This window comes from Gallus gallus, chromosome 12 (assembly GCF_016699485.2).
Source record: "Gallus gallus isolate bGalGal1 chromosome 12, bGalGal1.mat.broiler.GRCg7b, whole genome shotgun sequence".
Lineage (NCBI taxonomy): Eukaryota > Metazoa > Chordata > Aves > Galliformes > Phasianidae > Gallus > Gallus gallus.
Genome location: NC_052543.1, coordinates 2,586,730 through 2,611,439, shown reverse-complemented (window position 1 = coordinate 2,611,439; position 24,710 = coordinate 2,586,730). Strand labels below are relative to the sequence as shown.

Sequence of the window (24,710 nt, the reverse complement as noted above, 5' to 3'; positions counted from 1 at the left end):
GGAAGAGCAGGAGAGGAGTTGGCCCTGAGCAGTTGGCCTCCAGCTCCAAGACCCCGCCACGTCTGCCACAAGAAGCTGTTGAAGTAAAGCTGGTAAAGTAGTTCTCTAAGCAGAACCAGTCACACCGAGCCGTGTCTCACCCTGTTCTTTTGGCACACGAGGTCGGGCACCGTTTCTGAGTCAGTCTGCTTATCAAACAGCGACGTGAGGAGCATGCAGGACCATTGGCTGTGTGCTGGGAGCCTTGTACAGCACCTTGGGTCGTACAGCAGGCACGGGGAAAAGGGAGCAGCAGAAGGCCTGGCTCACAGGGAAGCTCAGCAACGTGTGACCCTGTAATTAGGGGCTCACGGAGCACACGGATGGGGGAGGCTTGTCCCGCATACAGCCTGACATTACAGGTCCTGCTTGCATCCAACCACCCGCTATTAAAGTCTGTGTTCTTCTTGACTGTGTGAGTCTCAGCAGCACTGTAGCCACGTCCCCACGTGTGTTTGCTCCTCACCTCCCCACAGGCGTGTTGGTGGCTCCTGGTTCTGGACAGGAGCAGGCCCTGTCCCCATCTGGAGCAAGGAGTGCCCAAGGAAGGACAGCCTGTCCCCACCGAGGGGCCCAGCCCATGGGCTCAGCTGAAGGGCTGGTGCTCCTTGGGGCTGCCAGGGTCATGGCAGCCCCTGTCCCTGCTGTGGTGGAGAGGAGGGTGCCAGCACTGCCAGAGCCCGCTGCTTTCTGCCTGGCAAAGGTGGGGGGGTTAACAGCGGAACTGGATGGGAGGGCATCGCGTCTTGGGCCCTGGGCCTGCATGGGCTACATCGGTGTGTGAGTCTGTGGGACTGCTTTCTACCTCTGGTGCAAGAAGGAATCTTTATTTTCTTCTCTTTGACACTGTGGCTTGGGTGTTAACTAAAAGATGTGCTAACAGCTTTAAACTCTGCTCTACAAACCGTACCATGCCTCGTGACGTGCTCTGTGGCCTGCCCAGGCTGGCAGAGCGGGGCTGATTCCTGCAGCCCTCCGCTGCTCTGGCACAAAGCGTCCTCGTGCTGCTCCCAGACGGCTCCCAGCCCCTGTGCTATCCTTGCAGACAGCCTCCTCTTGCTCTCCTTACCCTTTTGAAGTAGCAGCTTTGTTCTTAGCAGATGAAAAGCACAAAAGTAGCCAGCGGAGACGGATCTGGTTGTGGTGCGGCTCTGCGAGCCTCTCCGTGGGGCTCTTGGGCACCCGGGCTTTCAGAGCAGGGCCCTGTGAGGCTGCTTTCCCTGTGGGACCTGTGGAGCAGGCCGGGTGCTGCTGCAGAGGGGAGTGGGCTGCTCTCTGCATGGGCACTGAGGCCAGGAAACCGGACCAGGGCCCCGAGGGCTGACCGGTGCCTGCTGAGAAAGAGAGGGCTGCGATCCTGCGTTGCATTCTGCCCATCTGCACCTCGAGCCCTATAAAAAAGACGTTGCTGTGACCTAAAAGCCGTAGGTAAACAGCGTGCTGGAGTCCTGAGGTGCCTGTGGTCTGCAGCTGTTTTTTCTTGTCTGTGAAAGCAAGTTACTGTATGAAAGCGAAATCCTGCAGGCCGCTGACCTTTGCGGTGCTTGGTGAGATCCTGTGGTCCTTCAGGTCTTGGGGACCGGCGCGCCCCGCAGAGCCTGTCCTTGTTGCCGCGCCAAGGGGATGACACCGGCTGCCCCGCTCCCACCAGGCTGTTCCTTCCCCGGTTGTTACCCTTCAGGTTTTTTCCTCCCGAGCCTTTTAATTAAACCTTGTTGCCGGAATGATCTGTCCTGATGCCGCACTTCTAAAAGCGCCTCCTTCTGTCTCTTCTTTGGCAGGTCTCCGAAGCTGGGAAGGAGTCTTTGCCTTCGTGGTTACACTGGAATGCGGAGAGCAGCTCCCTGGAAGGGCTGCCCCTGGACACGGACAAGGGCGTCCACTACATCTCGGTGACCACGCTGCAGCCCTTCCCCAACGGCAGCTACGTGCCGCAGGCCGCCAACGTCTTCTCCGTGGAGGTGCACCAGGAGGACCACAGCGAGCCGCAGTCGCTGCGAGCGGCAGCCCAGGAGGCGGGCGATGCCGCGCCGTTCGTGTGCGGTGCGGAGGAGCCGGTCACCATCCTGACCGTCATCCTGGACGCCGATTTGACAAAAATGACACCAAAGCAGAGGATCGAACTTTTAAACAGAATGAGGAGCTTCTCAGAGGTGGAGCTTCACAACATGAAGTTGGTTCCTGTTGTAAATAACAGACTCTTTGACATGTCGGCCTTCATGGCTGGGCCGGGAAACGCAAAGAAGGTGGTGGAAAACGGGGCCTTACTCTCGTGGAAACTGGGCTGTTCTTTGAGCCAAAACAGCGTCCCCAACATCAGCAAGGTCGAGGCCCCGGCGAAAGAAGGGACTATGTCTGCCCGCCTCGGCTACCCTGTGGTCGGCTGGCACATCGCTAACAAGAAACCTCACCTCCCAAAAAGGATGCGACGGCAGATCAACGCCACCCCCACGCCTCTGACCGCCATCGGACCCCCCACCACCGCCGCTCAAGAGCCACCGACGCGGATCGTCCCCACCCCGACGTCGCCCGCCATCGCTCCCCCCACGGAGACGACGGCCCCGCCGGTCAGGGAGCCCATCCCGCTGCCGAGGAAGCCTACGGTCACCATCAGGACGAGGGGCCCCATCGTGCAGACGCCCACGCTCGGGCCGATCCAGCCAACCAGGCTGGTGGAAGGCACTGGGACGGTCTCCGTGCCGATTCGCCCCACCGTGCCCGGCTACGTGGAGCCCACCGCGGTGATCACGCCGCCCACCACCACCACCAAGAAGCCCAGAGTGTCCACTCTGAAGCCTGCCACGCCGTCCACCACGGATTCCTCCACGGCGACGACACGCAGGCCCACCCGCAGGCCCAAGACGCCCCGTCCCACGAAGCCTCCCAGCACCACCCGCTCCACGATCTCCAAGCTGACCACCGCCTCCCCGCCCACCCGCGTGCGCACCACGGCCAGCGGCGTCCCCCGGCCCTGGGAGCCAAACGAGCCGCCCAAGCTGACGAACCACATCGACAGGGTGGACGCGTGGGAGGGGACTTACTTCGAGGTGAAAATACCCTCGGATACTTTCTACGACAAGGAGGATACCACCACTGACAAGCTGCAGCTGACCTTGAAGCTGAAGGAGCAGCAAATGATCGAGGAGAATTCGTGGGTCCAGTTCAACAGCACCAGCCAGCTCATGTACGGCATGCCGGACCGCAGCCACGTGGGGAAGCACGAGTACTTCATGTACGCCACCGACAAAGGGGGGCTGTTTGCCGTGGACGCTTTTGAAATCCACGTCCACAAACGCCCGCACGGGGACAAATCCCCGGTGAAGTTCAAGGCCAGGCTGGAAGGAGACCACAGCGCGGTGGCGAACGACATCCATAAGAAGATCATGCTGGTGAAGAAGCTGGCCCTGGCGTTCGGCGATAGGAACAGCAGCACCATCACGGTGCAGGACATCGCCAAGGGCTCCATCGTGGTGGAATGGACCAACAACACGCTGCCTCTGGAGCCCTGCCCCCGCGAGCAGATCCGGACTTTGAGCAAAAAGATCGCGGATGACTCCGGGGGGCCGAGCCCGGCTTTCTCCAACATCCTGCAGCCGGAGTTCAAACCCCTGAACGTGTCGGTCGTGGGCTCCGGGAGCTGCAGGCACATCCAGTTCGTCCCCGTGACGAAGGACGGCAGGGTGATCTCGGAGGCGACGCCGACGCTGGCGGCTGGGAAGGACCCCGAGAAGAGCAGCGAGGACGATGTGTACCTTCACACCGTCATCCCCGCCGTGGTGGTGGCCGCCATCCTGCTGGTGGCCGGCATCATCGCCATGATCTGCTACCGCAAGAAGAGGAAAGGGAAGCTGACCATCGAAGACCAGGCCACGTTCATTAAGAAGGGCGTGCCCATCATCTTCGCCGACGAGCTGGACGACTCCAAGCCCCCGCCGTCCTCCAGCATGCCCCTCATCCTGCAGGAGGAGAAAGCCCCGCTGCCCCCCCCGGAGTACCCCAACCAGAGCATGCCCGAGACCACGCCGCTCAACCAGGACACCATCGGGGAGTACACGCCGCTGCGGGACGAGGACCCCAACGCGCCGCCCTACCAGCCGCCCCCCCCCTTCACCGCTCCCATGGAGGGGAAGGGCTCCCGCCCGAAGAACATGACCCCCTACCGCTCCCCGCCGCCCTACGTCCCCCCTTAACGAACGGGACGCTCTCGGGGGGGGAGACGGGGCCTCCGGTCCCACACCGGTGCCGCCTGCGGGCCGGCCGCCCCCTTGCCGGCCGGGAAGCCGACATCCCAGCCCGCTCCCGAGCAGGGCCCCCCTCTGGCTGCGCCCACCGCGCCGGAGCGCCCGCGGAACCCGGGGGGACACTTGTTTTCTTTTTGCCTAACAAAGCTTTGGTTTTATTTTATTCATAGAAAAATTCTCAGCTCGAAACCGCCTTTCTGGCGGCGGGGCTTCCGGGCACGGCCGGGGCCGGCACGGAGGGCAGGGAGGGGGGGACGAGCAGGCAGCACTGGGGTGGCACTCTGGGTCTCCGCTGTTTGCCTTTAACACTAACTGTACTGTTTTTTCTATTCACGTGTGTCTAGCTACAGGACGTAACATGAAAGGTAGCCTAAAAAATAATTAAATTCAAGGGACTTTCTGAAGTCGATGTTTTAAGTTTTTACATTTAATCTGCTGTTTACCTAAACTCATGTATAGTTCTGGGGGCGGAGGGGGGGGGGGGTGTTGGGGAGGGGGTGTTGGGGTTGGGGTGTGGCAGGCTTAGGTAGAGGGTGGCCACGGAGGACGGCCGGCCCTGGCGCTGGGGGCAGAGGGGCTCCGGCTTTGTTGGGTTGATTTCGGTTTTTAATCAAAGCAATCCTGTTTTTCTCGCATCACAACACGGCGTGGGGGTCAGCCCGGTGCGGGGGCACCGGCGGGAGGTGAGGTGGAGAGCCGACCCCTGGGCGTGGGGTGTCCGGGAGCCGGGGGGGGGGTCCCCGCAAGCACGGGGTGTCCATCGCCGGGACTTCTCGTGGGGGGCGGTGCCGGGTGGGCCGCGTGGCTGCGCGCAGCGGGCTGGGGGCTGCCAGCAGGGAGAGGTGGAAGGGATAGAAAGAAAAGGGAAAAGAGAGAAAGAAAGTAAAAAAAAAGGACAAAAAAAAAAAAAAAAAGGGGAAAAAAAAAAAACAAGGAAAAAAGCGCCAGGAACAGCGAACGGCCGGAACCATCGGGGAAGTCTCGGATCTAATTTTTTTACTAAATTTTTGATACAGCCTCAAATTGTTTTATTAAAAAAGAAAAAGCATTAAAGATGGGTAACGCTGACAGCAGTCTGTTGGGCTCCGCTTCTTGGGGCGGCGTCCCGCCGGCCCTTCCGCGCTCCGTCCCTGCCCCGCACCGCACCGCCCCGCACCGCCGGGCGCCCTCCGCGGCCGCGGCTCCTCCCGCCCCGCGACGGCGCGTAGCGGCACCGCCCGCGTTATGGCGCCCCCTGCCGGCCGCGCCGCCCCGCGTCCCGCGCCCCGCCCAGCGCGGCGCCGCCATGTCGGGAGCGCCGGGCCCGGGGCGCGCCCCGCTGCCCTGCACCGCCCGCCCCGCCGCCCCCCTGCAGCTGCCCGGGGGGGCCGAGGCGGCGCGGCCCGGCGTGGCCGTCATCGACGTGCGCTTCCCCCGCGGCAGCGCGGCTGACGTGAGTGCGGGCTGGGGGGCGGGCGCTGCGGGTGCCGGCGGCGTACCGGCGGGGTGCCGGCGGGGTGCCGGTGGGTGCCGGGGCCGTGACCGCGCCGCCCCCCGCAGGTGCACGAGATCGTCTTCAAGAACTTCTACACCGCCTTCCTGAGCGTGCGGGCGCAGCGGGCCGGGCCGCCGGGGCCCCGCAAGTGGGTCACCTGCCTCCGCGACCTGCGGCTGATGCCGTGCCCGCACACCGAGCCGGGCGCGCAGGACTACTTCTCGCTCCGCCGCTCCCAGGTCCGCCCCGCGCACGCGGCCGCCCCCGGCCGCCCCCCGCCCGCCTGACGCCCGCTGTCCCCCCGCAGATGCTGTGCGACATGGAGCAGGTGACGGCGCTGCGCTTCATCCTGCGGCAGCCCTCCCCGGCGTGGCTGCACTTCGGCATCGAGGAGCTGCAGCTCTTCCCCCCCGGCAGCAAGGTGACCCCGGGGGGCCCCGAGCGTGGGGACAGCCCGGGGGTGCTCGGGGGTAGGGGGCGCGTGGGGCCCGGGGTCCCCGGAGCGCCACCCCCTGGGTGCCGCGGTGATGCTCGTAGTGCCTGTAGCGGCGTGGAGGATGGTGGGGTCCGAGCAGGGGCGCGAGGGGTGAGGGTGGGATGGAGGCCCACCGTGTGACCCTTTGGCTCCGCCGCAGACCCCCCCGCAGGACGTCCCCTCCTGGCTGTCCCAGCTGAGCCCCCCGGAGCAGCCCCCCAGCCTGCACGGGGTGAGTGGGGCCGTCCCGTGCTGTGGGTGGGGCGTGGGTGGGTGCTGCCGGTGGGTGCCGCCCTGCCCGGGGTGTGCGGGTGTGGGTGGGAGGCGCACGGGTCCTTCCCGTCCGTCACACGGCCCGCTCTGTCCATCTGCCAAGTGCACAGCTGGTGTGTGCTCCAGCGCTGCCGGGCCTTCTGACCCCAGCCGGTCACGGCTTGAGCGCTCCATCCCTAGAAGAGGCCCTGAATCCCGGTACCCGACCCCTGGGCAGCTTCCAGCCCCATCCCGGCCCCGCTGGTGCCAGGAATCATTCCAGAGCCCCGAAGCCACTGCCCGGTGCTGGGAGCGGTTTGCGGTGTTCGGAAGATAAATACCCGCTGAGACACGCAGCTCGAGGTGGCATTTAAATGTGCTCATCCTCTGCCTGGGGACGGGGGAGGCCCCACGAGCGGAGGTGGGTGGCAGAGGGAGGGCAGCGCTGCCCGGCGGGGTTGGGCCGGGAGGTGACCATGGAGACCATCGCAGCCCGCGAGCGCCGGCGTTGACCCTGCAGGTGCCTCTGGGTGAGCAGAGTCCAAGGAGAGCGGGGGCAGAGCTCGGGTCACCCACGTCCCCGCGGGTTGTCACCGCGTGTCCCCACGTCACGCTGGGGCCCGAGGGAGGGAACGTGGGGAGCGCGGCGCGGTGCCCTGCTGGGAACGGAGGGCTGAGCTCGAGCGTCACCGTTGCCGAACCTCGGTGGTGCAATTAGGTCTTTAATCATTAGCTCATTGCCTGCTTTGTGTCCCCGCGCTGGATGCCCCCAGCGGGGCCGTGCCACGCTCGGGGTCACAGTTTCCCAGCTGCCCGGCAGGGCCGCGCTGTGCGCGCTGTGGCCGTGGCGCGGTGCCGCCCCGCGGCTCTGCCCCGAGGGCCGCCCCGGCCCTCCCGGCACCGCTCCCGCTGCCTTCCAGGAGCTGCCCGACCCGGAGAAGGTGGCGGCGGAGGTGCAGCAGATGTGGGCGCTGACGGAGGTGGTCCGCGCTCGCCAGGCGGCCGCGCGCATCGGGCGCTTCGACGTGAGTGCGGCGCTCACCCGCAGCACCGGCGGGCCTGGGGGGGATGGGGGGGACGGGACACACACACACGTGCGCTGGGATCCCCGCAGCGCTGCCGGAACCCAGCGGTGCCGCGCTCCTTCCGCAGGTGGACGGCTGCTACGACGTCAACCTGCTGTCCTACAGCTGAGCCCCGCCGGGTGCTCCCGGAGCCGGCGTGGATGCTGCAACTGATGGACTCCGACCCGGCCTTTGCCCCACTACCTCCCGTGCCGCCCTCCGGCCGTGCCCCGCAGCGCCGCCTCCACCACCCGCGGGCTCGGTTGGAGCCCGGCCCCCGCGCGTTCCGCGGCCGTGGCTCTGGATAAAGGCTGCTACCGCGCTGCCGCCTCCGCTCGTCTGTGCGGGGCCGGGGGCGGGCCGGGGGCGGGGCGGGAGGGCGGCATGTCCCAGGCGCCCCGGCGGGGCGGGCCGTGCCGTGCCGAGCCGTGCCGAGCCGCGCTGAGCCGGGCCGGGGCCGGAGGATGCTGCGGGCGGGGTGCCGCGCCGCGTTGGCCCGACGCCACCTGAGCTCGGCGCCGGTGAGTGGGGCCGAGGGGCGAGGGGAGGCCCAGCCGTGCTGAGCTAAGCCGGGCCGGGCCGTGCCGCGCAGGAGGGGCTGAAGCAGACGCCGCTGGACGCGCTGCACCGGGCCCGCGGCGGGAGGATGGTGCCGTTCGCCGGCTGGAGCCTGCCCGTGCAGTACGGCCGCGGGCACCTCGAGTCGCACCTGCACACCCGGCGGCACTGCTCGCTGTTCGACGTGTCCCACATGCTGCAGGTAGCGGGCGGGGGGTCGGGGGCCGCGGGGGGGGGGGGGGGGGGCCGCGCTGCACGGCCTCACCCCGGGCCCCTTCCAGACGCGGGTGTACGGGAGGGACCGCGTCCGCTTCCTGGAGAGCCTGGTGGTGGGGGACATCGCCGAGCTGCGCCCGGGACAGGTATGGGGGCGAGCGGGTGGCAGCCGGGCAACGGGCGCCGGGCACGCGGCTCTGCGGGGACGGACGGCCCGGCGCAGGGCTCCCCCCGGTCCCAGCACCCGCCCCGCAGGGCACCCTGACGCTGCTCACCAACGAGCGCGGCGGCATCGTGGATGACCTCATCGTCACCAACACGGCCGAGGACCACCTCTACGTGGTGTCCAACGCGGGCTGCGCCGACAAGGACCGAGCCGTCATGGAGGTACGGGCAGGGCTGGGGCAGGGCAGGGCCCCCCGCCCCGTCCCCACACCGCGGCCCCATCCCCGCAGGGCAGAGCAGCAGAACTGAGGGCGGCCGGTGGCGACGTGCACCTGGAGGTGTCGGACAACGCGCTGCTGGCGCTGCAAGGTAGTGGGTCCCCGTGCGGGTGGCGCTGGGTCTCATCCCACCCGGCCCAACAGACAGCCCTGCACCCCCCCCCGCCTCCGTGCTGCCATCCCCGAGGCCCGACGCCCGTCTCCCCCAGGGCCCTCCATGGCACAGGTGCTGCAGGCCGGGCTGCCGGATGACCTGACCAAGCTGACCTTCATGACCAGCACAGCCACCACCGTCTTTGGCGTGCCGGGCTGCCGTGTGACACGCTGCGGCTACACCGGCGAGGACGGTGTGGAGGTATGGGGCACCACGGGGTCACCCTGCTCCCCGCGGGGCGCTGCGCCCCCTGACCACCCCCGTCCTGCACAGATCTCAGTGCCTGCAGGGCGAGCAGTGGAGCTGGCTGAGCGGCTGCTGGGCTGCCCCGAGGTGTGGCCGGCAGGGCTGGCAGCCCGGGACAGCCTGCGCCTGGAGGCCGGGCTCTGCCTCTACGGCAACGACATCGATGAGAGCACCACGCCAGTGGAGGCTGGGCTGCTGTGGACCCTGGGTAGGTGCAGGCTGCGTCCAACTGCCAGGCCCAGAGTGCAGGCCCCAATTGCCAGTCCTGAAGCACAGCCACCCCCCCCCACGCAAGTCCCGAAGCTCAGGCCCCAACTGCGAGGCCTGAAGCACAGGCCTCCCCAGTGTCAGGCCCGAAGCGCGGGCCCCCATGCCAGGCCCAAAGCGCAGGCCCCAAATGCCAGGCCCAAAGCGCAGGCCCCAAATGCCAGGCCCAAAGCGCAGGCCTCAGCCCTCTGTGCCCCATAGGGAAGCGCCGGCGCACAGCCATGGACTTCCCCGGTGCAGCCATCATCATGGAGCAGGTGAAGGAGAAGCCAAAGCGGAAGCGTGTGGGGCTGACATCGGTGGGGCCCCCCCTCCGGCCGCCTGCCGCCATCCTGGGCCCCGAGGGCACACCCGTGGGCACGGTGACCAGCGGCTGCCCCTCTCCCTCCCTGGGCAAGAACATCGCCATGGGCTACGTGCAGGCTGCGCACAGCCGCCCCGGCACCACGCTCACCGTTGAGGTGAGGAAGAAGCAGCACCCGGCGCTGGTCACCAAGATGCCCTTCGTGCCCACACATTATTACATGGCCAAGTGAGACCCGGCCCCATTAAAGCCCCTCGCTCATCTCTCGCCTCGTATCTGGCGCTGGGGCAGCACAGGGCGCTGGGGGGGCACAGTCCTTTAATGGTGCGGTGCTGGCAGTGGGCGCTCCTCATTCGCGGTGCGTCTTCCCCGGCTCAGCTGCCGTGCTGTCCCTGTGGTGGAGATGGCGGCGTCAGAGGGGGTCACAGGGCGGGGGGTGGGGGCACCCGGCTGGGGGGTGCAGAGTGGGGCATGTGGGGATGGGGACAGGAGGGGGGGATGCAGCCGGAGGGCGCGCACAGGGATGGACTGGAGTGGGGGGGACGGACTGGGGCGCAGTGGGGTTGTGGCGTGGGCGGGGGGGCACGTAGTGGGGGGGTGGGGTGGGATGCCCTGGGCTGTGGGGCACATTGTGGGGCACACAGTGGGGCACATGGGGGTGGGGACATGCGCTGGGGGCAGTGGGCGGGGGGCACGGCAGGGAGGCACACACCAGGGCACGGTGATGCACGAGGACCCGTTGCGGGGGGGCGCTGGGGTGGTGGCAGGGGGAGGGCGGGCGGGTCTGGGGGGCACAGCAGGGGCTGTCGTCGGTGCGGGGACACGGGACGGGAACGGACACCGGGAGGTAACGGGACAGCGGCACGGGGGGGGGCGCGCGTTGGGATACACGGCTGTGGGGACCCGCGGGGGGGGGCGGAGGGGAGGCGTTCGCTGGGACGTAGCGGTGCCGGGGGGCACACGGACGCGGCGCGGGGCGGACTCACCGGGGCGGGCAGTGCCGCTCGGCGGCGCCGTCGCGTCGGGCGGGGGACAGCGAGTGCGCGCGGGGCCGTGCGGGCGCCGGGCCGCTGTCGGCGCTCGGGGCGGGGGGGCGGCGGGCGGCCGGGCGGTAGCAGAGCGCGGCCACCTCCTCGCCGTAGGCGCGCCACGCCAGGCGGGTGGCCATCAGGCTGAGCCCCAGCCACAGCAGCAGCAGCTGGCACAGCGCGGCGCGCACGTCCTGCGTCGCCCACTCGGCCGCCAGCTCGCGGCCCAGCGCGCCCAGCGCCTCCCACACCGCCGCCATCGCCGTTACCGGACGGGGCGGGGCGCGGCGCGGCGGGGCGGGGCGGCGGCATGGCGGGCGCGCGCTACTCCCGGCAGCTGTGCGTGCGGGGCCGCGGGCGGCGGGGTCCGAGCGGCCGCCTTCCTGCCGCTGAGCGCCCGCCGTGCCCCGCAGGTTGGTGCTGGGCGGCGGCGGGCGGAGGCTGCGGGAGGCCGCGGTGCTCGTGGGGGGGCTGCGCGGGGTCGGAGCGCAGGCGGCGGCGGCGCTGGTGCTGGCGGGGGCGCGGAGGGTCGTCCTGCACGAGAGCGGCGCGGCGCCGGGCGGGGTGCAGGTACGGCGGGGCGGTACGGCCGCTGGTGTGGGCACGGTCGGTGTCCCGGTAAATGGGTCCGGGGGGGGTTGGGGGAATGGGTACGGGCGCAGGGAGGCATCCCGGCGTGGGTATGGGTTCCGCTAAGGGGTCTGAGCCGCTTGGTAACGGTTCCGGGTGTGGATCCTGCCGGTGGTATGGCACACGTGTGGGTGGGGGTGTTGGTGGGGTGGGGCTACGGGCAAAGGTTCTGGGAATGAACACAGGTACGGGCCGGGGGTGCTGACAACGGGTGCGAGTACAGGCAGGGGTCCCATTAACGGGCGTGGCTGTGGGCAGGGTCCCGGTAAGGGGTACAGGGGTGGGTGGGGGTCTGGGAAGTGGCCCTCGGTCCCATTAATGGCGGTGAGCGCAGGAAGGCGCAGGGGTGGGGGTTCCAGTAATGGGTATGGAGGAGCCGTGGGGGTGGGGACAGCTGGGAGACCCCTGTCCCAGCTGGGGGTTGGGGTGCCTGCGCTGGGGATGGGGTGTGGGCTCTCCGTTCCGGGTGCGGCCCCCATCGGTGCCCCCAGGCCACGAGTGCCGCTGCCCCACAGTTCCTCCAGGGGGAGCGCGGTGTGGGCCGGAACCGTGCTGAGGTGTCCCAGCAGCTGCTGGCCGCACTGAACCCTGATGTGGAGGTGTCGGTGCACCCCGGGGAGCTGTCGGAGGAGTTCCTCGCTGCATTCCAGGTGAGTCTGGCCCCCAGCCCAGGAGTGCCGTGGGGCTCCAGTGCCCACTGACAGCCCTGCGCAGGTGGTGCTGCTGACCGAGTCCCCGCTGGAGGAGCAACTCCGTATCGGGGACATCTGCCATGCCAAGGGTATCTGCTTCATCGTGGCCGATGCCAAAGGGCTGGCAGGGTAAGGGCTTAGCACCGCGTGGCACCGGGCGGCTGCCCCTTCTCACCCTGCCCCGTCCCCCCGTGTCCCCATCCCACCGGTGGGTGGGACCTGGCCACTCTCAGGGCTGCGTTGTCCCTGCCCAGGCAGCTCTTCTGTGACTTCGGGGAGCACTTTGTTGTCCGTGACCCGGTGGAAGGGGACCCGCTCTGTGCCACCGTGCAGCACGTCTCCCAGGTAGGAAGCTCTGCGGTTGTCCCTGCCAAGCGTGGTGGCTTTCCAGCTCCATGTCTCTGACCCAAACTGCTTTGATGCCTCGTGCTGCCTGGATTGAACCCGCGCGCTCACATCTCAGGGCAACCCGGGGATCGTAACCTGCGCAGGGGCAGACAAGAACCGCGGCCACCGCTTCAGTGACGGTGACCTGGTGATGTTCTCTGGTGTGGAGGGCATGGTGGAGCTGAACAGCAGCGAGCCCTGCCCTGTACACGTGCTGGGTGAGTGCCCGCCCTGGGGGCTGTGGGGGTCCCTGGTGGTTACTGTGACGCCCATCTCCTCCTGCTCCCCAGATGCCTTCAGGTTGGAGATCGGTGACACAAGCGCCTTCTCGCCATACCGTGGGGGGGGGCGGATCTCGGAGGTGCGGCCCCGCCAGGAGCGCTCGTATGTACGTGCCCCTGCGCCACGGCACTGCCACCCCCAGCGGCAGCCCCGTGCCCCCACCGTGTCCCCACGGTCCCCGTGCTGTGTCAGCAGGAGCCCCTCCGCCGGGCGCTGGCGATGCCCAGGATCCAGACCAGGAGCTCCACGGAGCTGCTGCGCAGCCGCACTCTGCACGCCGCCTTCTGGGCTCTGCACGCCTTCCGCCAGCAGCGGGGCCGCCTGCCCCAGCCCCGGGCACCTGTGAGTTGCTTCCCAGCCCCCCCTCCCCAGCCCGTGCCCCCCCACTGCACTGCCATTGCCCCTCTGCCCGCAGGAGGACGCTGAGCGTGTGCTGGAGCTGGCACGTGAGCTGGGCTCAGCGCTGGGCCCCCTGGATGAGGACGTCGTGCGGGCGTTCGCCAGCGTCAGCGCCGGGGAGCTGTGCCCGGTGGCGTCCTTCATGGGCGCGCTGGCTGCCCAGGAGGCGATGAAGGTGAGCGGGGACGTGGTGGGCTCTGCCGTCCCCAAGCGCTCGGTGGCCACGAGAGGGCACCTGCTGCCTTCTTGGGGACTCCGGGCGCTCGGAGCGGAGCGCCGGGTGGGCTGACGCGGTGCCAATGCTGGGCACGGGCGCCTCGCTCGCCCCAGGCCATCACGGGGAAGTTCCTGCCCCTGGAGCAGTGGTTTTACTTTGACGCCCTGGAGTGCCTGGCCGTGGAGGGGGCTGCGGGGCTGATGCCGGAGGACTGCGCCCCGGTGAGTGCCCGTCGCTGCTGGGTGCCGCGACGCTGTGCCCACCCCCGCTCACAGCCACCCCTCTCCCGGCAGAGGGGGTCCCGCTACGACGGGCAGATTGCCGTGTTCGGGGCCGACTTCCAGGAGGAGCTGGGCCACCAGAAGTACTTCGTGGTGAGCAGCGTGCGGGCGGTGGCGTGGCACAGCTGGGGCGTTGGGCTGCAGCGGCTGTGCCTCGCAGGTGGGAGCCGGCGCCATCGGCTGCGAGCTGCTGAAGAACTTTGCCATGATGGGGCTGGCAGCGGGGCCGGGCGGGGACATCACCGTCACCGACATGGACACTATCGCACGCTCCAACCTGCACCGGCAGCTTCTGTTCCGTGAGGCTGACGTGGGGGTGAGCTCCCAGCAGGGGGAGACCTGGGCAGTGCGGGGATGTGAGACAGGAGAGAGCCGTCCCAGCTCTGTGCCCCGCAGAAGCCGAAGGCGGAGGTGGCTGCAGCCGCTGTGCGGCTCATCAACCCGGACATCAAAGTGACAGCCCACCAGGCTCAGCTGGGCCCCGGCACCGAGAAGCTCTTTGGGAGCACCTTCTTTCGGCGGCTGGACGGCGCTGTCAGTGCCCTGGACACGCTGACGGCCCGTGAGTGCTTAGGTGGGGCAGGGGTGAGCCCTGTCTCCATGCTACCAGGAGGGATGCATCCCCCCCTACTGCCCGCAGGCGCCTACCTGGAGAGCTGCTGCATCCGCTCCCGCACGGCGCTGCTGGACACGGGCACAGAGGGGGCAAAGGGCAACGTGCTGGCCATGGTGCCCCCCCTGAGCCAGCAGCTGGAGCCAGGCAGCGACCCCGCGGATGGGAGCTTCCCACTGTGCACGCTGCGCTTCTTCCCCTGTGCCATCGAGCATACGCTGCAGGTATGGCTGTGGATCCTTGCACCTGGCCCTTTGGTGTCCCATCCCATCCCGACGGCAGGATGTGGCCCCGGCTGCTTCCTGCCAGGGGGTCACTATCATGGTGAATGGGGAGGGGTCACGTGGGAACCCGGCACTCAGCCCCATCCCCTCGATGCAGTGGGCTCGTGATGAGTTCGAGGGACTCTTCCAGTTGCCTGCAGAGAGCGTGAACCGCTTCCTGGGGTGAGTACAGACTCGGGAGCAGGGCCAGGCTCAAGGGACAGACGTGGCAGTGCTGCAGGGGTGCTGGTAGCACCTGGCTTTGCAGGGAGCTGCCCGAGGAGCTGCCGCGGTGGGAAGGGCTGGTGGTGCCCGAGCAGGTGCGGAGGAGCCTGCAGGAGCGGCCGCGGGACTGGGGGGACTGCGTGCGCTGGGCCCGCCGGCACTGGCAGCTCCGCTACCACAACAGCATCGCACAGCTGCTGCACGACGTGCCGCCCTCGCATGTGAGCACGGTCCCCCCTTGTGCCCCCTTTGCTGGAGAGGCATCCCCAGCCCTGACTCGGCTTTCCCTGCGGCAGGAATCCAGCCCCGGTGTGCCCTTCTGGTCGGGGGACAGGAGGTGTCCCCACCCACTGACGTTCGACATCAGCAATGTGAGTGCATGGAGATGTGGGGCCGGGGAGAGCTGCTGGTGGGCAGTGGGCACGGCAGCGGGCAGAGCTGCTCACGCAACCTGAACGGGCTCCGCAGCATGCAGGATGAGCGGCGCCTCCATCCCCCTCTCTCTACTGCAGGACACCCACCTGGCATACGTGGAGGCTGCTGCCCACCTCCTGGCTCACACCTACAGGCTGCCATCCTGCGGTGACCGGGTGGCCACGCGGGATGTGCTCTGCCACACGGTGCTGCCACCCTTCGTGCCCAAGGATGGGCGCTACGTCCCCACGGTAGAGGGCGTGGAAGAGGTGGAGGAGGCTCTGGGTAAGCCTACTGCACGTCTGTGTCCCCAAAGCCTGATGAAGAGGCACGGGCCAGGAGCTGCAGCTGTGATAACGGGTTCCTGGCCTGTTCCCCCTGCGTCCCCAGAGCCTGGACAGCTGCTGGAACTCGTGCAAGAGCTGGCGCGGTGGAAACGGGAGCTAGGAGGGGGCACAGAGGCAATGGACCCCATCCACTATGACAAGGTACCGCAGCTGCAGGGCTCGGGGAGGTGGCACTGCTTCCCATGGGACGCCCACATCCCCACGCTGTTCCCTGCAGGACGATGACCTCCACTTGAGCTTCATCACAGCTGCATCCAATCTGCGCGCAGAGAACTACAGCATCCCGCCTGCCGACCGGCTGACGGTGAGTGCCGTCCCCGAGGGTCCCCCTCCCCACAGGGCTGCTGGTGATGCCCCTTCTGTCCTCAGAGCCAGCGCATCGCTGGGCGCATTGTGCCCGCCATCATCACCACCACAGCGGCCGTGGCTGCCCTGGCGTGCCTGGAGGTTTACAAGCTGGTGTGGAGATGCCGAGACCTCCGGTGCTACCGCAACAGCAACCTGTTCCTGTCTGAGTGCCTGTTGTTCCGCATCCAGCCCCTGCCAGCCCCCACGTACCGGGTAGGACCCCCTCTCCCTGGGGCGCTCCAGCAGCCCCACGGTGTGCCCCACGGCTAGCGTGTGTGGGGCTGCAGCAGCCACTCGCATCTGGCTGATGGGAAGCAGCTGCAGCAGCCGGCGAGCAGCTGGCACCGGGCCCGGGGCTGCCTGCGGCTGCGGGGGGAGCAGGGCCGGGGTTCCCCCCCTTTCTGCCGGAGGGGGGAAAGCAAAGCCACGTCAGGGGCTGGGGGGCAGGCCCAGATTGGGACCGTCTGGGCGATAGAGGCCCCTTTGTCTGGGGGTTTATGGCGTGCGAGGCAGCCCTTCCTGCGCGGCAGGAAGCGCCGATTGGAACCAGATTGGCCCGGGGGGCCCAGGGCCGGGGGCAGGAAGAGGGGGAGGGAGGGAAGCGCCTTCATCGCCTCCACGCCGGCTGCAGCTTGGCTTCAGGCTGCCCAGCCACCCCACGGCCCTCCTGCCACTGCGCCCCGCTGCCCGGCCCTGTGCCGTAAGCCTCAGGGCGGCCCTTTGAGGGCCGTGCCACCATGGATGCAGTTGGCACCATGCCAAGGCAGAGGATGCTGCTCTGGTGCTCCGTGCCCTTTGGTCCCCATCTGTGCCCGGCATCCTGCTCCGGGGCCCCCGCTGCCGCTCCGTGACACTTCGTGCTGGGACGTGGCAGTAGAGCTGTCCTATGGCTCGGTGCCCGGTGGGACCATGGGGTCCTGAGAGCCCGCCGTGGCCGTGGCCTGGGGGATGTGGCGTGTGTGTGGTGGTGCGGATGGGGTTAAGGCCTCTCCCGGCGCAGGCAGCAGAAGGCAGGAGGCGAGGGCGGCCCGCTGCCAGCATCCGCGGGACACGGCCGGGGCCAGCACAGCACTGCCTGCAGCGGGGCAGATGGAGGACGGCCACGCCAAGTGCTGGGGCCGCATCCTGCACTCGGCCTGCAGCCGGGGTCACAAAACCCCGGGGGCCGCAGGCACAAGAAGAGGCGATTGTGTGGGGCTGGGCTGCTCGTCAATGGGGCTTTGTGCGTGGTTGGGGCCAGCGGTGCCGGGGGGTGGCTGTGTCCCGTTCCCAGCTCCCTGTCCCCGAGCCCCCTCTCCTCAAACCCCCGTCCCCAGCCCTGGTCAATGCTCCCTGCTCCCCTCGCAGTACTGGGGGAAGGAGTGGAGCTGCTGGGACCGGCTGGAGGTGCGTGCTATTGGGGAGGACGGGCAGGCGCTGACGGTGCGGGAGCTGCTGGCCTGGCTGCAGGAGGAGCACGGCTGGACCGTCACCAAGCTCCTGCGTGGCAGCACCATGCTGTACGACGGGGAGGAGGAGGAGGAGATGCGGGCACGGCAGCAGGCGCAGAGGTAGGCAGGCGGCTCTGGCCGTGTCCTGGTGCCGCAGGGCCCCCGTCTCTCCTGCTCCGCTCCAGCTGCAGGGTAAACATCCTGCCGCCGGCAGCGCTTCCCCCGCTGGACCCCCGCCGGCCCCCGACCATGGGGGCTGGGGAGCGGGCCTGGGGTCCGGCCCAGTGTGGCTCTCCCAGCCCGGGGGGCCCAGCGCACCGTTCCTTTCCCGGCTGCAGGCTGTCAGATGGCGTGGAGCGCTGCGCAGAGCCGCGGCAGCTGGAGCTGCAGTACGTGTGTGCTGGGGACGAGCTGGAGGACGCCTGCCCCCCACTTCTCTGCACCCTGCCCTGAGCCTGCGGGGTCCCCGGCTGTCACCGCCCGCCCCACGCAATAAAGGCTGCAGGATAAGCTGTGGCACAAGCTCGTCGCGTTGCGCCCCCTGCCACTGCTGCACCCCACAAAGGCCGCCGCGTCCGTATCATACAAAACGGGGGTTTATTTACAGCGGGGGGGGGATGGCAGAGCTAGATGTAGCCGATGACGTCGTTGCAGATGATGGGCTGGCGGCTGCGGCTGTTCATGAGGGCGGTGAAGCGGTGGAAGTCCGTGGCCAGCTGGGCGATGTTGCTGTGGGACTGGTGGAAGCAGGCTCCCTTGGGCTGCCCGCCCAGCCCCAGCGGGCACGACAGGCGCTTGGCGGGGTCGCGGCCCCCCGGCCGGCCTCCCTCGGCGCCGCGGGGCCGGGCCATGCTGGCCAGCTTGCGGCGCACGTTGCCCGAGAGGCTGAGCAGGAAGGCGGGCGGTTTGCCCAGGCGGCGCGAGGGCTCGGTGGGGGGGCGGCGGCGGGGCTCGGCGCCCACCTCGGGCAGGTCCATCCAGTTCTCCACCAGGTCGGCGAAGCAGTTGTCCCCCAGCACCAGCGGCTGCCGGTTGCGGCTCTGCGACAGCAGCGACACCGTCCAGTCCCTCCCGTCGGCCGGCTCCAGCGCCCGCCACTGCTCCAGGCAGGCGTCCGACGTGGATTTGGGGCGGGCGCGGCGGGCGGGGGCGGGCGCGGGGGTGCCGGCGGAGAGGCGGTGCGCCCGCTGGCAGGGCGGGGGGTGCCGCCGCAGCACCGGCGCTTCGTCCTCGCGCCACGTGCCCCCCGACGCCTCCGAGTAGCCCGAGTCGCACTCCAGGCTGCGCTCGCTGGCGGGGGGCGAGCGGGCGGCCGGGCCCCCCTGCTCCTCCTCGCTGCAGGCCGAGCCGGGGCGGCGGGGCGCGGGGCGGGGGTCGCGTTCGGCCGGCCGCGTGCCGGGCATGTGCTCCCGGCGGCAGCGCTGCGGGGAGAGGGGGCGGCTCAGCGGCGGGCCGGCGGCGGGCGCAGGTCCCGGCTCGCCCGCAGCCCCGGGCCCCGCTTTCCCGCAGCCCCGGCCGGCGTGCGGCGGCATGTCGGGGAGCGAGCGGCGCCCAGCCCGGCCGTGCCTGCGGGAAGTGACACGGGGTCGAGGCACGCAGCAGCCCCGCGCCCCCGCCCCGGCCCCTCGCCGCCACGGGGCGCCCCGATCGGCGGGACGGGACGGGACGGGACGGGGCGACGTCCCCTGGGAGGGCCCTCCGTGCGAGGACCGCCGGCTGCCGTTGGGCCCGCTCCCCCCGGGCTCGGCGCACCCCGACCGCACGGGGCTGAGGGGCGGCGGGGGAACGGGGAGCGCTGCCGAGCGGCAGCGGAAGGAGCGCCCCGTCCCCGCGGCCGGGCCGCTCCTCTTTCTTGAATTCCTATTGTCTGAGCCCAAAAGCTTGGCTGTTACGTCCGCTTCCCTCTCGCGGAAAGCCGAGCGGGCAGGGCGGCCCGCTCCGCGTCCCGTCCCGCCGCCCGCGGGGCCGCCCGCCCGGCAGCGCCCCGTCCCCGCTCCCCGCTCCCCCGTCCCCACGTCCCTCTCCCTCTCCCCGGTCCCAGCTGGCGCCGCGCCACCGCCCCGCACCACCCCGTCCCGCTGGGAGGGCGCGGGGCGGGAGGGGCTCCGCGGGTCCCGGTGCCGCTCGAGTCGGGACCGCGGCTGACAGCTCGCCGTTCGTTCCCCGCCGGCCTCGCGCCCCCCGCCCGCGCCCCGCGTCCCGCGCGCGGTGCTCCCACGCGTGATGTCACCGCGCTGATGTCACCCGCGCCCCGACACGCCGCGACCCGTCCGTCCTCCCGCTCCCCGCGGCACTCACCGGCTCGGCGCGGCGCTGCCCGAGGCCGCCGTCCAGACGGGCGCTGTGCATCCCCGGCCCGGCCCCGCTCCCGGTGCCGGTGCCGGTGGCGGAGCGGCCGCGGCCCCGCGGAGCAGCGGAGCGCGGCTCAGCCCCGGCCCTGCCCGCCGCCTCCCGCCGCGGCACCGCCCCGCCCGCCGCAGCCAATGGGGCCGCCGTAACGTGAGCCCGGCCCGTACCGGCACCGGCACCGCCCCGCCCCGCCCGCCGCCCCGGGGCCCCGCTCGGCGCGTCCGGACACGACCCGCGGGGCGAGGCGGCCCCGTTACGGGCGCCGGGCTACGAGCGGGAGGGGAGCGGAGCGGAGACCCGCCGCCCGCCCGCGCTCCGCCAGCGCCTGTTAATTGCCGGCTATTAGCCGCTCTGGTTTGCTAATGAAGGGTTACAATTAGCCGCCCGGTAATTCTGCCGGTTCCCGAGAGCGCGGCGCGGATCGGCGGCCGCAGCGGGGCCGTGACCTGACCCCCTCCCGCCCCGGGGCTGGGCTGGGAGCCGCGGTGACCGGCGTGACGCCGGGCGTGGGTGGCGCCCGACGCCCGTGGCAACGCGCTCCGGCTTGTCCCAAACAGCTGCCAAGCCATGGGCGCGTACGGACACCTCACCTTCCTCCTCCTCCTCCTCCGTGCCCCAGGTAGGCACCCCGGGGTTCAGAGGCACCCAAAGGAACTAAAAGAAGAGGGAGAAGGGAACAGGGTTCCCCGGGTGCCCGCCCCAGGATGGGCACAGGGGGTGGCAGCTTCAGAGTCTGGGGATACTTGGGGACATCTCCGGGGCACCCCTGGGGCACTGCAGGGACAGCCTGGCAGGCTGCAGTGACGCTCTTCTCTTTGCAGGGACCTTTGTAAAGTCAGCAGGTAAGAGCGGCGGGGCCACCCATACCCCCACGGGGACGGGGGACAGGACCCAGTTCCCTGACGTGGCCGAGTGAGCTGCTGGTGGCAGTGGCCACACGAGGCCAATCCTGGGGTGTCCCGCCAGCCCTGCCCGACCTGCCACGCACAGTGACACTGAGTGAGGATGCTGCGCCAGGTGCCCGCGTGGCTGAGCTGGCTGTGTCCTGCAGCAATGCCAGCAGCAGCCCCCAGGTCACGCTGCAGCGCGTCGAGTCCGGCGTCCCCACGGGCTCCAACGTCACCCCGCTCCACACCGATCCCGGCCACCCCTTCAACCCCATTGCGATCAGCGCCGATGGTGCGCCTCCTTCCACATTTAGGGCAGAGGTACTGCTGCGGGGCAGGGAACGGGGCTGGAGCACACGGCACCCTGCCGAGCAGCGTGTCCCCAGTGAGCGCCGTGTCCCCGCACAGGTGACGCTGCGTGCCGGCGCAGAGCTCGATGCCCACCGGGTGAACTGGTACGCGCTGATGCTGCGTGCTGCCTGTCCTGGCGAGCAGGAGGTGACAGGGCAGCTGTATGTGCAGGTGACATCGGGACAGGCGCTGCGATGTGACTTGAAATTTGCCAGCGCTGGTGGGGACGTGGTGTGGGTGTCGGCAAACGTGGCACCCCGTGCGCCCCTGTATGCGGTGCGGGCGCAGCCACCGGGTGGGCTGATGGTGAGTGCCGGCTGCCGCCTGTCCTGCAGCCTCCCAAAGGGAGCAGACCCCGGGGACGGCCAGGCAGAGGGATGGAGTTCTGATCTCTCCTCTGACAGTTCCAGCTCAGAAACAGTGGCACACCACTCACTCTGACCCGTCAGGGCCTGGTGCTGGCGCCTGATGGTGGCTTCAGCCCCAGCAAGGACACCCAGGTGGGCACGAGTCCCTGCACTGACAGCACTGTCACCGCCCTCCCTGGCACCACACGCAGTTCTGTGTCCTGCTCCCCCCAGGCAGACCCCAGGAGTGCTCCAGCTCTCCTATTCCTGTCCCTGCCCCCAGCTCTGTCCCCTTCTGTATCCCATCCTCACCCCTGTTTGCATTCCTGACTTCATCCCTGTCCCTATTCCCATCCCCATGCCAGTCTTCTCATCCTCATCTTCATCCCTATTCCCATTCCTATTCCCAAGCCCTATTCACGGCCCTCTCCATCCCCAGTCTTTGCCTCTATCCCTGCCCCCATCCTGCCCGTTTCCCCCCCCCATCCCTATCCCCGTCTCCTTCTCCACTGTTGATGCCATCCCCATTTCCATCCTTGCCTCCATCCTAACCTTATCTTCAACCCCATCTCCAACTCCACCCCCATCCCAGTCCTCATCCCTGTCCCCATCTCCATCCCCATCCCTGATGGCAGTGTCACTCCCGGCCGTCTCACAGCCACCCCTGTGCTGCCCGCAGACATTTAGGCTGGAGATAGACGTGATGGACCGGCGTGGGCAGAACTGCAGTGGGGCCGTGACAGTGGAAGTGCGGCCATCGAGCCGTCCCCGTGTCACCATCCTGTGAGTGAGGCTGGGTGGGTGGGAGTGCTGGTAGCACCAGGCTGTGCCATACTGCCCGCTGTGCCCGCAGTGCCCCGCAGCAGGACGTGTTGGTGCCGGAGGGCATCGGCCCCTTGGAAGTGGTCACGCAGGTCCGCGCCAGCGGGGACAACGTCCGCTATGCCATCCTCGCTCCCACATCGCCAGCACTCTTCACCATCGATGAAAGTGAGCGTGGTGGCAGGGTCCCCATGGCTGCCCTGTCCCCACCCCTGTGCTTGGCTCAAGGCTGTGCCACCTCCTGCAGTGACGGGTGAGATCCGCAGCACACGTCGGCTGGAGGTGGTCAGTGCACACCTCCTCGTCCGGGCGTACAACGCGCTGCAGCCCTCTGACCAGGACAGTGCTGTGCTCAATGTCACCGTGCGGGGGACAGAGCAGCGGGCACCATCCTGTGTGCCGGCCCTCTACACGTACGGTTTGAGTGTTTTGAGGGGGTGCTCCACAGTGCCTGGGAAATGAAGCTGAGCAGCAGCTATTCCCACGCAGGTCCCAGGTGCGTGAGACTGTGTCCCCTGGCAGCCCGCTGGTGACACTGAGGTGCACCGACCCTGGTGGCGATGAGGGGTCCCTGCGTTACATGCTGGAGGGGCCACCAGGCTCTCGTTCCCACTTCCACATGGAGGGGCCACAGCTGAAGGTGTGTGGGGCCAGGGCTGGTGAGCCCCCACTGGGGGAGCAGGGTCCCTCTGGCACCCAGCAGTGTGGGAGGCTGTGGCTCTGGGGGATGCCCAGCACTACAGGACACCACGGCTTGGCAGGTCAACACCACCCTGGACTATGACACCGAGGCAATGGCTGCTGTGGGCTTCCATCTGACGGCCACCATCGTGGTGACAGCCGGGGGACAACCCCTGCGGAGCAGTGAGTGCCCATATCCCCTGCACCCTGTGCCCATATCCCCTTCGCCCTGGGGGAGGTCAAGGTACAGATGTGCAAAGTTCCCTTTGGATCCCCAAACCAACACACAGCGGAGGAAGTGCTCCTCTCCTGTGGCTCCAGTGATGCCCAACCCCGAGGGCATCCTGGATGCCATCCCTGAGGGCAACCCAGTGATGGCACCCTGAGGGCACCAGTGTGGCACCGTCCCAGTGTCCTTATGGAGCATGCCCAGTGTGGGCCATGGGATGGTGCCGGTGCAGCTGAGCTGCTGTGTGCTGCGCAGCCCGCGTACCCGTGCTCGTGACGGTGCTACCCGTCAATGAATTCACACCGGAGTGCCCCAATGGCATCGTCTTCACTGTGTCGGAGACAGCACCTTTTGGCAGCAGCGTGGGGCGCGTGGTCGGCACTGACCGTGACCACCCACCGGACAGCCTCGAGTACAGTCTGGAGGGGGGCACCGGCCCTGCACAGCCCTTCTCCATTGATGCACGCACCGGTGAGTGCCCAGCCCTTCCCCTGCCCCACAGCCCGGGCACCCACGGGTGCCTGACAGCTCACACGACCCCGCAGGTGAGATCCGTGTGGTGGGGCCCCTCGGCCCCCCCGCGGCGTGCTGGCTACCGGCTGACGGTGCGGCTGACAGACAGCCACAATGACGTGGACCCGGGGAACCGGCGGAGCCGCCTGTGTGATGTGGCCGTGCGCCTGCAGGTGTGCGCGTGACGCCGGGGTGCCAGCAGTGCAGGCGCTGTGCTGCGTCCCTGCAGCTGCACCGCGGGCGGCTCTGGGCTGGAGGTACCCACAGGGACCCGGCGGGATGGAGCTGAGCCACCTCTGCTCCTGGCAGGCCGTGCCTCAGCGGGCACCGCTGTGCAACCCGGAGGTGCAGGAGCTGCGGATCACAGCCGGCACAGGCAGCTGGCAGCCCGTCACCCGCCTGGTGTGCCGCGGGGACCCTGAGGGCACCACGATGTCCTACGCCATTGTCGGAGGTGAGGAGCAGCCATGCGCTGCGGCTCGTCTCTTCAGCACAGCTGAGGTGCTGAGCGGATCCTCCTATACAGGTAATGAGGACGGGCGCTTTCGGCAGGAGGGAAACGTTCTCTCCTATATCCCCAACGGCCTGGCTGAGCCCCGCACGTTCGTGCTGCTGGTGGAGGTGTGGGGCAACACTGGGTCCCCCCGCCGCAGCACCGTGCTGGCACTGGTGGTGCACGTCACACCCCGCAGCACCCCAGCGCCGCCCAGCACCGCCACCCTGCACACGGTGAGCAGCACCCCGTGGCCTGGGTGCCTCAGGCCGGCTCACCGCCTGGCCCCTCACCTCTGCCTCTGCAGACGCTGCGGAAGGAGCCGCTGGTGGTCAGGAGGACGGAGCTGGCCTGGCTCCCACCAGCTTGGTTTGTGGCCGTGCTGACTGCAACCGGCGCTTTGCTCCTGGCTGTGCTGTGCTGCGTGGCACACAGCGTGCTGCGCAGGTGAGCCCCAACCCACGGCACGGCGCGGTGCGGCGAGGTGGGGGCTCAGGGCTGCTTTCTGTTCCTCCTGCAGCAGCCGAAAGCCCAGCGAGGTGCTTCTGAGCGAGAGGTGGGTGCTGGGCGGCGGGGGAGACTCCTGTGGCGTCCCTGCAGCCGCGTGGGGAGATGCGGCGCTTGGGGAGGGGGGTGTTGATGTCAGCAGGGTGCTGCTGTGAGGAGCGGCCTCCGCTTGAGAGGGAGGGCGCCGCGCGTGGCTCGGAGGCGCCCCGAGTGCCGTCCCGGCGGGACCCGCGGCCCGAAGG

The 24,710-nt window shown here is 69.0% G+C and overlaps 6 protein-coding genes across 13 annotated transcripts in view; 5 read left to right on the top strand and 1 right to left on the bottom strand.

Annotated features, from left to right (window-relative positions):
* Window positions 1-5,348, top strand: part of DAG1 (dystroglycan 1) — a gene marked incomplete at its 5' end in the record, with an annotated part of 38,852 nt that extends 33,504 nt beyond the window's left edge. For all 3 annotated transcript variants that reach the window (NM_001097540.2, NM_001398256.1, NM_001398255.1), the window contains 1 exon segment: window positions 1,821-5,348. In NM_001097540.2, coding sequence (NP_001091009.2) covers window positions 1,821-4,229 — 2,409 coding nt within the window. In that variant the 3' untranslated portion in view covers window positions 4,230-5,348.
* On the top strand, window positions 4,770-7,868 carry NICN1 (nicolin 1). Of its 5 annotated transcripts, XM_015292898.4 has the most exons (6): window positions 4,770-5,712; window positions 5,820-5,993; window positions 6,062-6,175; window positions 6,390-6,461; window positions 7,402-7,506; window positions 7,634-7,868. In XM_015292898.4, exons 1-6 carry the CDS (start codon window positions 5,335-5,337, stop codon window positions 7,673-7,675), a joined length of 885 nt encoding a protein of 294 aa, XP_015148384.3. In that variant the 5' UTR covers window positions 4,770-5,334; the 3' UTR covers window positions 7,676-7,868. The 5 variants fall into 5 exon arrangements, with proteins under 5 accessions (XP_015148384.3, XP_046756111.1, XP_015148385.3 ...); XM_046900155.1 differs by lacking the exon at window positions 5,820-5,993; XM_015292899.4 differs by lacking the exons at window positions 7,402-7,506; window positions 7,634-7,868 and adding an exon at window positions 6,720-6,837.
* A 92-nt stretch (window positions 7,869-7,960) lies between these two features.
* AMT (aminomethyltransferase) lies at window positions 7,961-9,996 on the top strand. The gene is made up of 8 exons (NM_204788.3): window positions 7,961-8,066; window positions 8,138-8,305; window positions 8,385-8,465; window positions 8,575-8,706; window positions 8,775-8,853; window positions 8,972-9,117; window positions 9,190-9,370; window positions 9,631-9,996. The coding sequence occupies exons 1-8, from the start codon at window positions 8,010-8,012 to the stop codon at window positions 9,963-9,965; spliced, it is 1,179 nt and encodes a 392-aa protein (NP_990119.2). The 5' UTR covers window positions 7,961-8,009; the 3' UTR covers window positions 9,966-9,996.
* A 39-nt stretch (window positions 9,997-10,035) lies between these two features.
* TCTA (T-cell leukemia translocation altered) lies at window positions 10,036-11,035 on the bottom strand. The gene is made up of 2 exons (XM_015292900.4): window positions 10,720-11,035; window positions 10,036-10,125 (listed from the first exon to the last, which is right to left on the bottom strand). Exons 1-2 carry the CDS (start codon window positions 11,019-11,021, stop codon window positions 10,083-10,085), a joined length of 345 nt encoding a protein of 114 aa, XP_015148386.1. The 5' UTR covers window positions 11,022-11,035; the 3' UTR covers window positions 10,036-10,082.
* A 33-nt stretch (window positions 11,036-11,068) lies between these two features.
* On the top strand, window positions 11,069-17,799 carry UBA7 (ubiquitin-like modifier activating enzyme 7). Of its 2 annotated transcripts, XM_015292889.4 has the most exons (23): window positions 11,069-11,100; window positions 11,175-11,331; window positions 11,907-12,041; window positions 12,106-12,212; window positions 12,338-12,428; window positions 12,547-12,688; window positions 12,761-12,858; window positions 12,948-13,094; window positions 13,168-13,326; window positions 13,482-13,589; window positions 13,662-13,742; window positions 13,810-13,965; window positions 14,046-14,211; window positions 14,290-14,486; window positions 14,644-14,708; window positions 14,794-14,971; window positions 15,047-15,121; window positions 15,263-15,449; window positions 15,555-15,652; window positions 15,729-15,815; window positions 15,881-16,072; window positions 17,207-17,409; window positions 17,628-17,799. In XM_015292889.4, the coding sequence occupies exons 1-23, from the start codon at window positions 11,072-11,074 to the stop codon at window positions 17,740-17,742; spliced, it is 2,973 nt and encodes a 990-aa protein (XP_015148375.2). In that variant the 5' UTR covers window positions 11,069-11,071; the 3' UTR covers window positions 17,743-17,799. The 2 variants fall into 2 exon arrangements, with proteins under 2 accessions (XP_015148375.2, XP_040502458.1); XM_040646524.2 differs by lacking the exon at window positions 14,794-14,971 and having other exon boundaries at window positions 15,007-15,121.
* Window positions 17,800-17,872: 73 nt separating this feature from the next.
* On the top strand, window positions 17,873-23,910 carry LOC121106477 (cadherin-related family member 4-like). The gene is made up of 14 exons (XM_040646537.2): window positions 17,873-18,395; window positions 20,196-20,257; window positions 20,460-20,480; window positions 20,605-20,846; window positions 20,934-21,182; window positions 21,281-21,376; window positions 21,903-22,006; window positions 22,077-22,213; window positions 22,293-22,458; window positions 22,535-22,685; window positions 22,807-22,909; window positions 23,211-23,426; window positions 23,501-23,641; window positions 23,778-23,910. Exons 1-13 carry the CDS (start codon window positions 17,929-17,931, stop codon window positions 23,584-23,586), a joined length of 2,100 nt encoding a protein of 699 aa, XP_040502471.2. The 5' UTR covers window positions 17,873-17,928; the 3' UTR covers window positions 23,587-23,641; window positions 23,778-23,910.
* Window positions 23,911-24,710: the final 800 nt, after the last annotated feature.

Excerpts from the sequence above, each read along its gene's own strand:
- NICN1 (XM_015292897.4), top strand. The coding sequence starts at position 5,335 with ATGGGTAACGCTGACAGCAGTCTGTTGGGCTCCGCTTCTTGGGGCGGC. Across the intron at positions 5,994-6,061 it reads TCTCGCTCCGCCGCTCCCAG|ATGCTGTGCGACATGGAGCA; the intron begins GTCCGCCCCGCG and ends GTCCCCCCGCAG. Across the intron at positions 6,462-6,605 it reads AGCCCCCCAGCCTGCACGGG|TGCACAGCTGGTGTGTGCTC; the intron begins GTGAGTGGGGCC and ends CCATCTGCCAAG.
- AMT (NM_204788.3), top strand. The coding sequence starts at position 8,010 with ATGCTGCGGGCGGGGTGCCGCGCCGCGTTGGCCCGACGCCACCTGAGC. Across the intron at positions 8,854-8,971 it reads CGCGCTGCTGGCGCTGCAAG|GGCCCTCCATGGCACAGGTG; the intron begins GTAGTGGGTCCC and ends CGTCTCCCCCAG. Across the intron at positions 9,118-9,189 it reads CCGGCGAGGACGGTGTGGAG|ATCTCAGTGCCTGCAGGGCG; the intron begins GTATGGGGCACC and ends CGTCCTGCACAG.
- TCTA (XM_015292900.4), bottom strand. The coding sequence starts at position 11,021 with ATGGCGGCGGTGTGGGAGGCGCTGGGCGCGCTGGGCCGCGAGCTGGCG. Across the intron at positions 10,126-10,719 it reads GAGCGGCACTGCCCGCCCCG|GGACAGCACGGCAGCTGAGC; the intron begins GTGAGTCCGCCC and ends TCTCCACCACAG.
- UBA7 (XM_015292889.4), top strand. The coding sequence starts at position 11,072 with ATGGCGGGCGCGCGCTACTCCCGGCAGCT. Across the intron at positions 11,332-11,906 it reads CGGCGCCGGGCGGGGTGCAG|TTCCTCCAGGGGGAGCGCGG; the intron begins GTACGGCGGGGC and ends GCTGCCCCACAG. Across the intron at positions 12,689-12,760 it reads CTGCCCTGTACACGTGCTGG|ATGCCTTCAGGTTGGAGATC; the intron begins GTGAGTGCCCGC and ends CCTGCTCCCCAG.
- LOC121106477 (XM_040646537.2), top strand. The coding sequence starts at position 17,929 with ATGACGTCGTTGCAGATGATGGGCTGGCGGCTGCGGCTGTTCATGAGG. Across the intron at positions 21,377-21,902 it reads GCCCCAGCAAGGACACCCAG|ACATTTAGGCTGGAGATAGA; the intron begins GTGGGCACGAGT and ends TGCTGCCCGCAG. Across the intron at positions 22,214-22,292 it reads ACTCTTCACCATCGATGAAA|TGACGGGTGAGATCCGCAGC; the intron begins GTGAGCGTGGTG and ends CACCTCCTGCAG.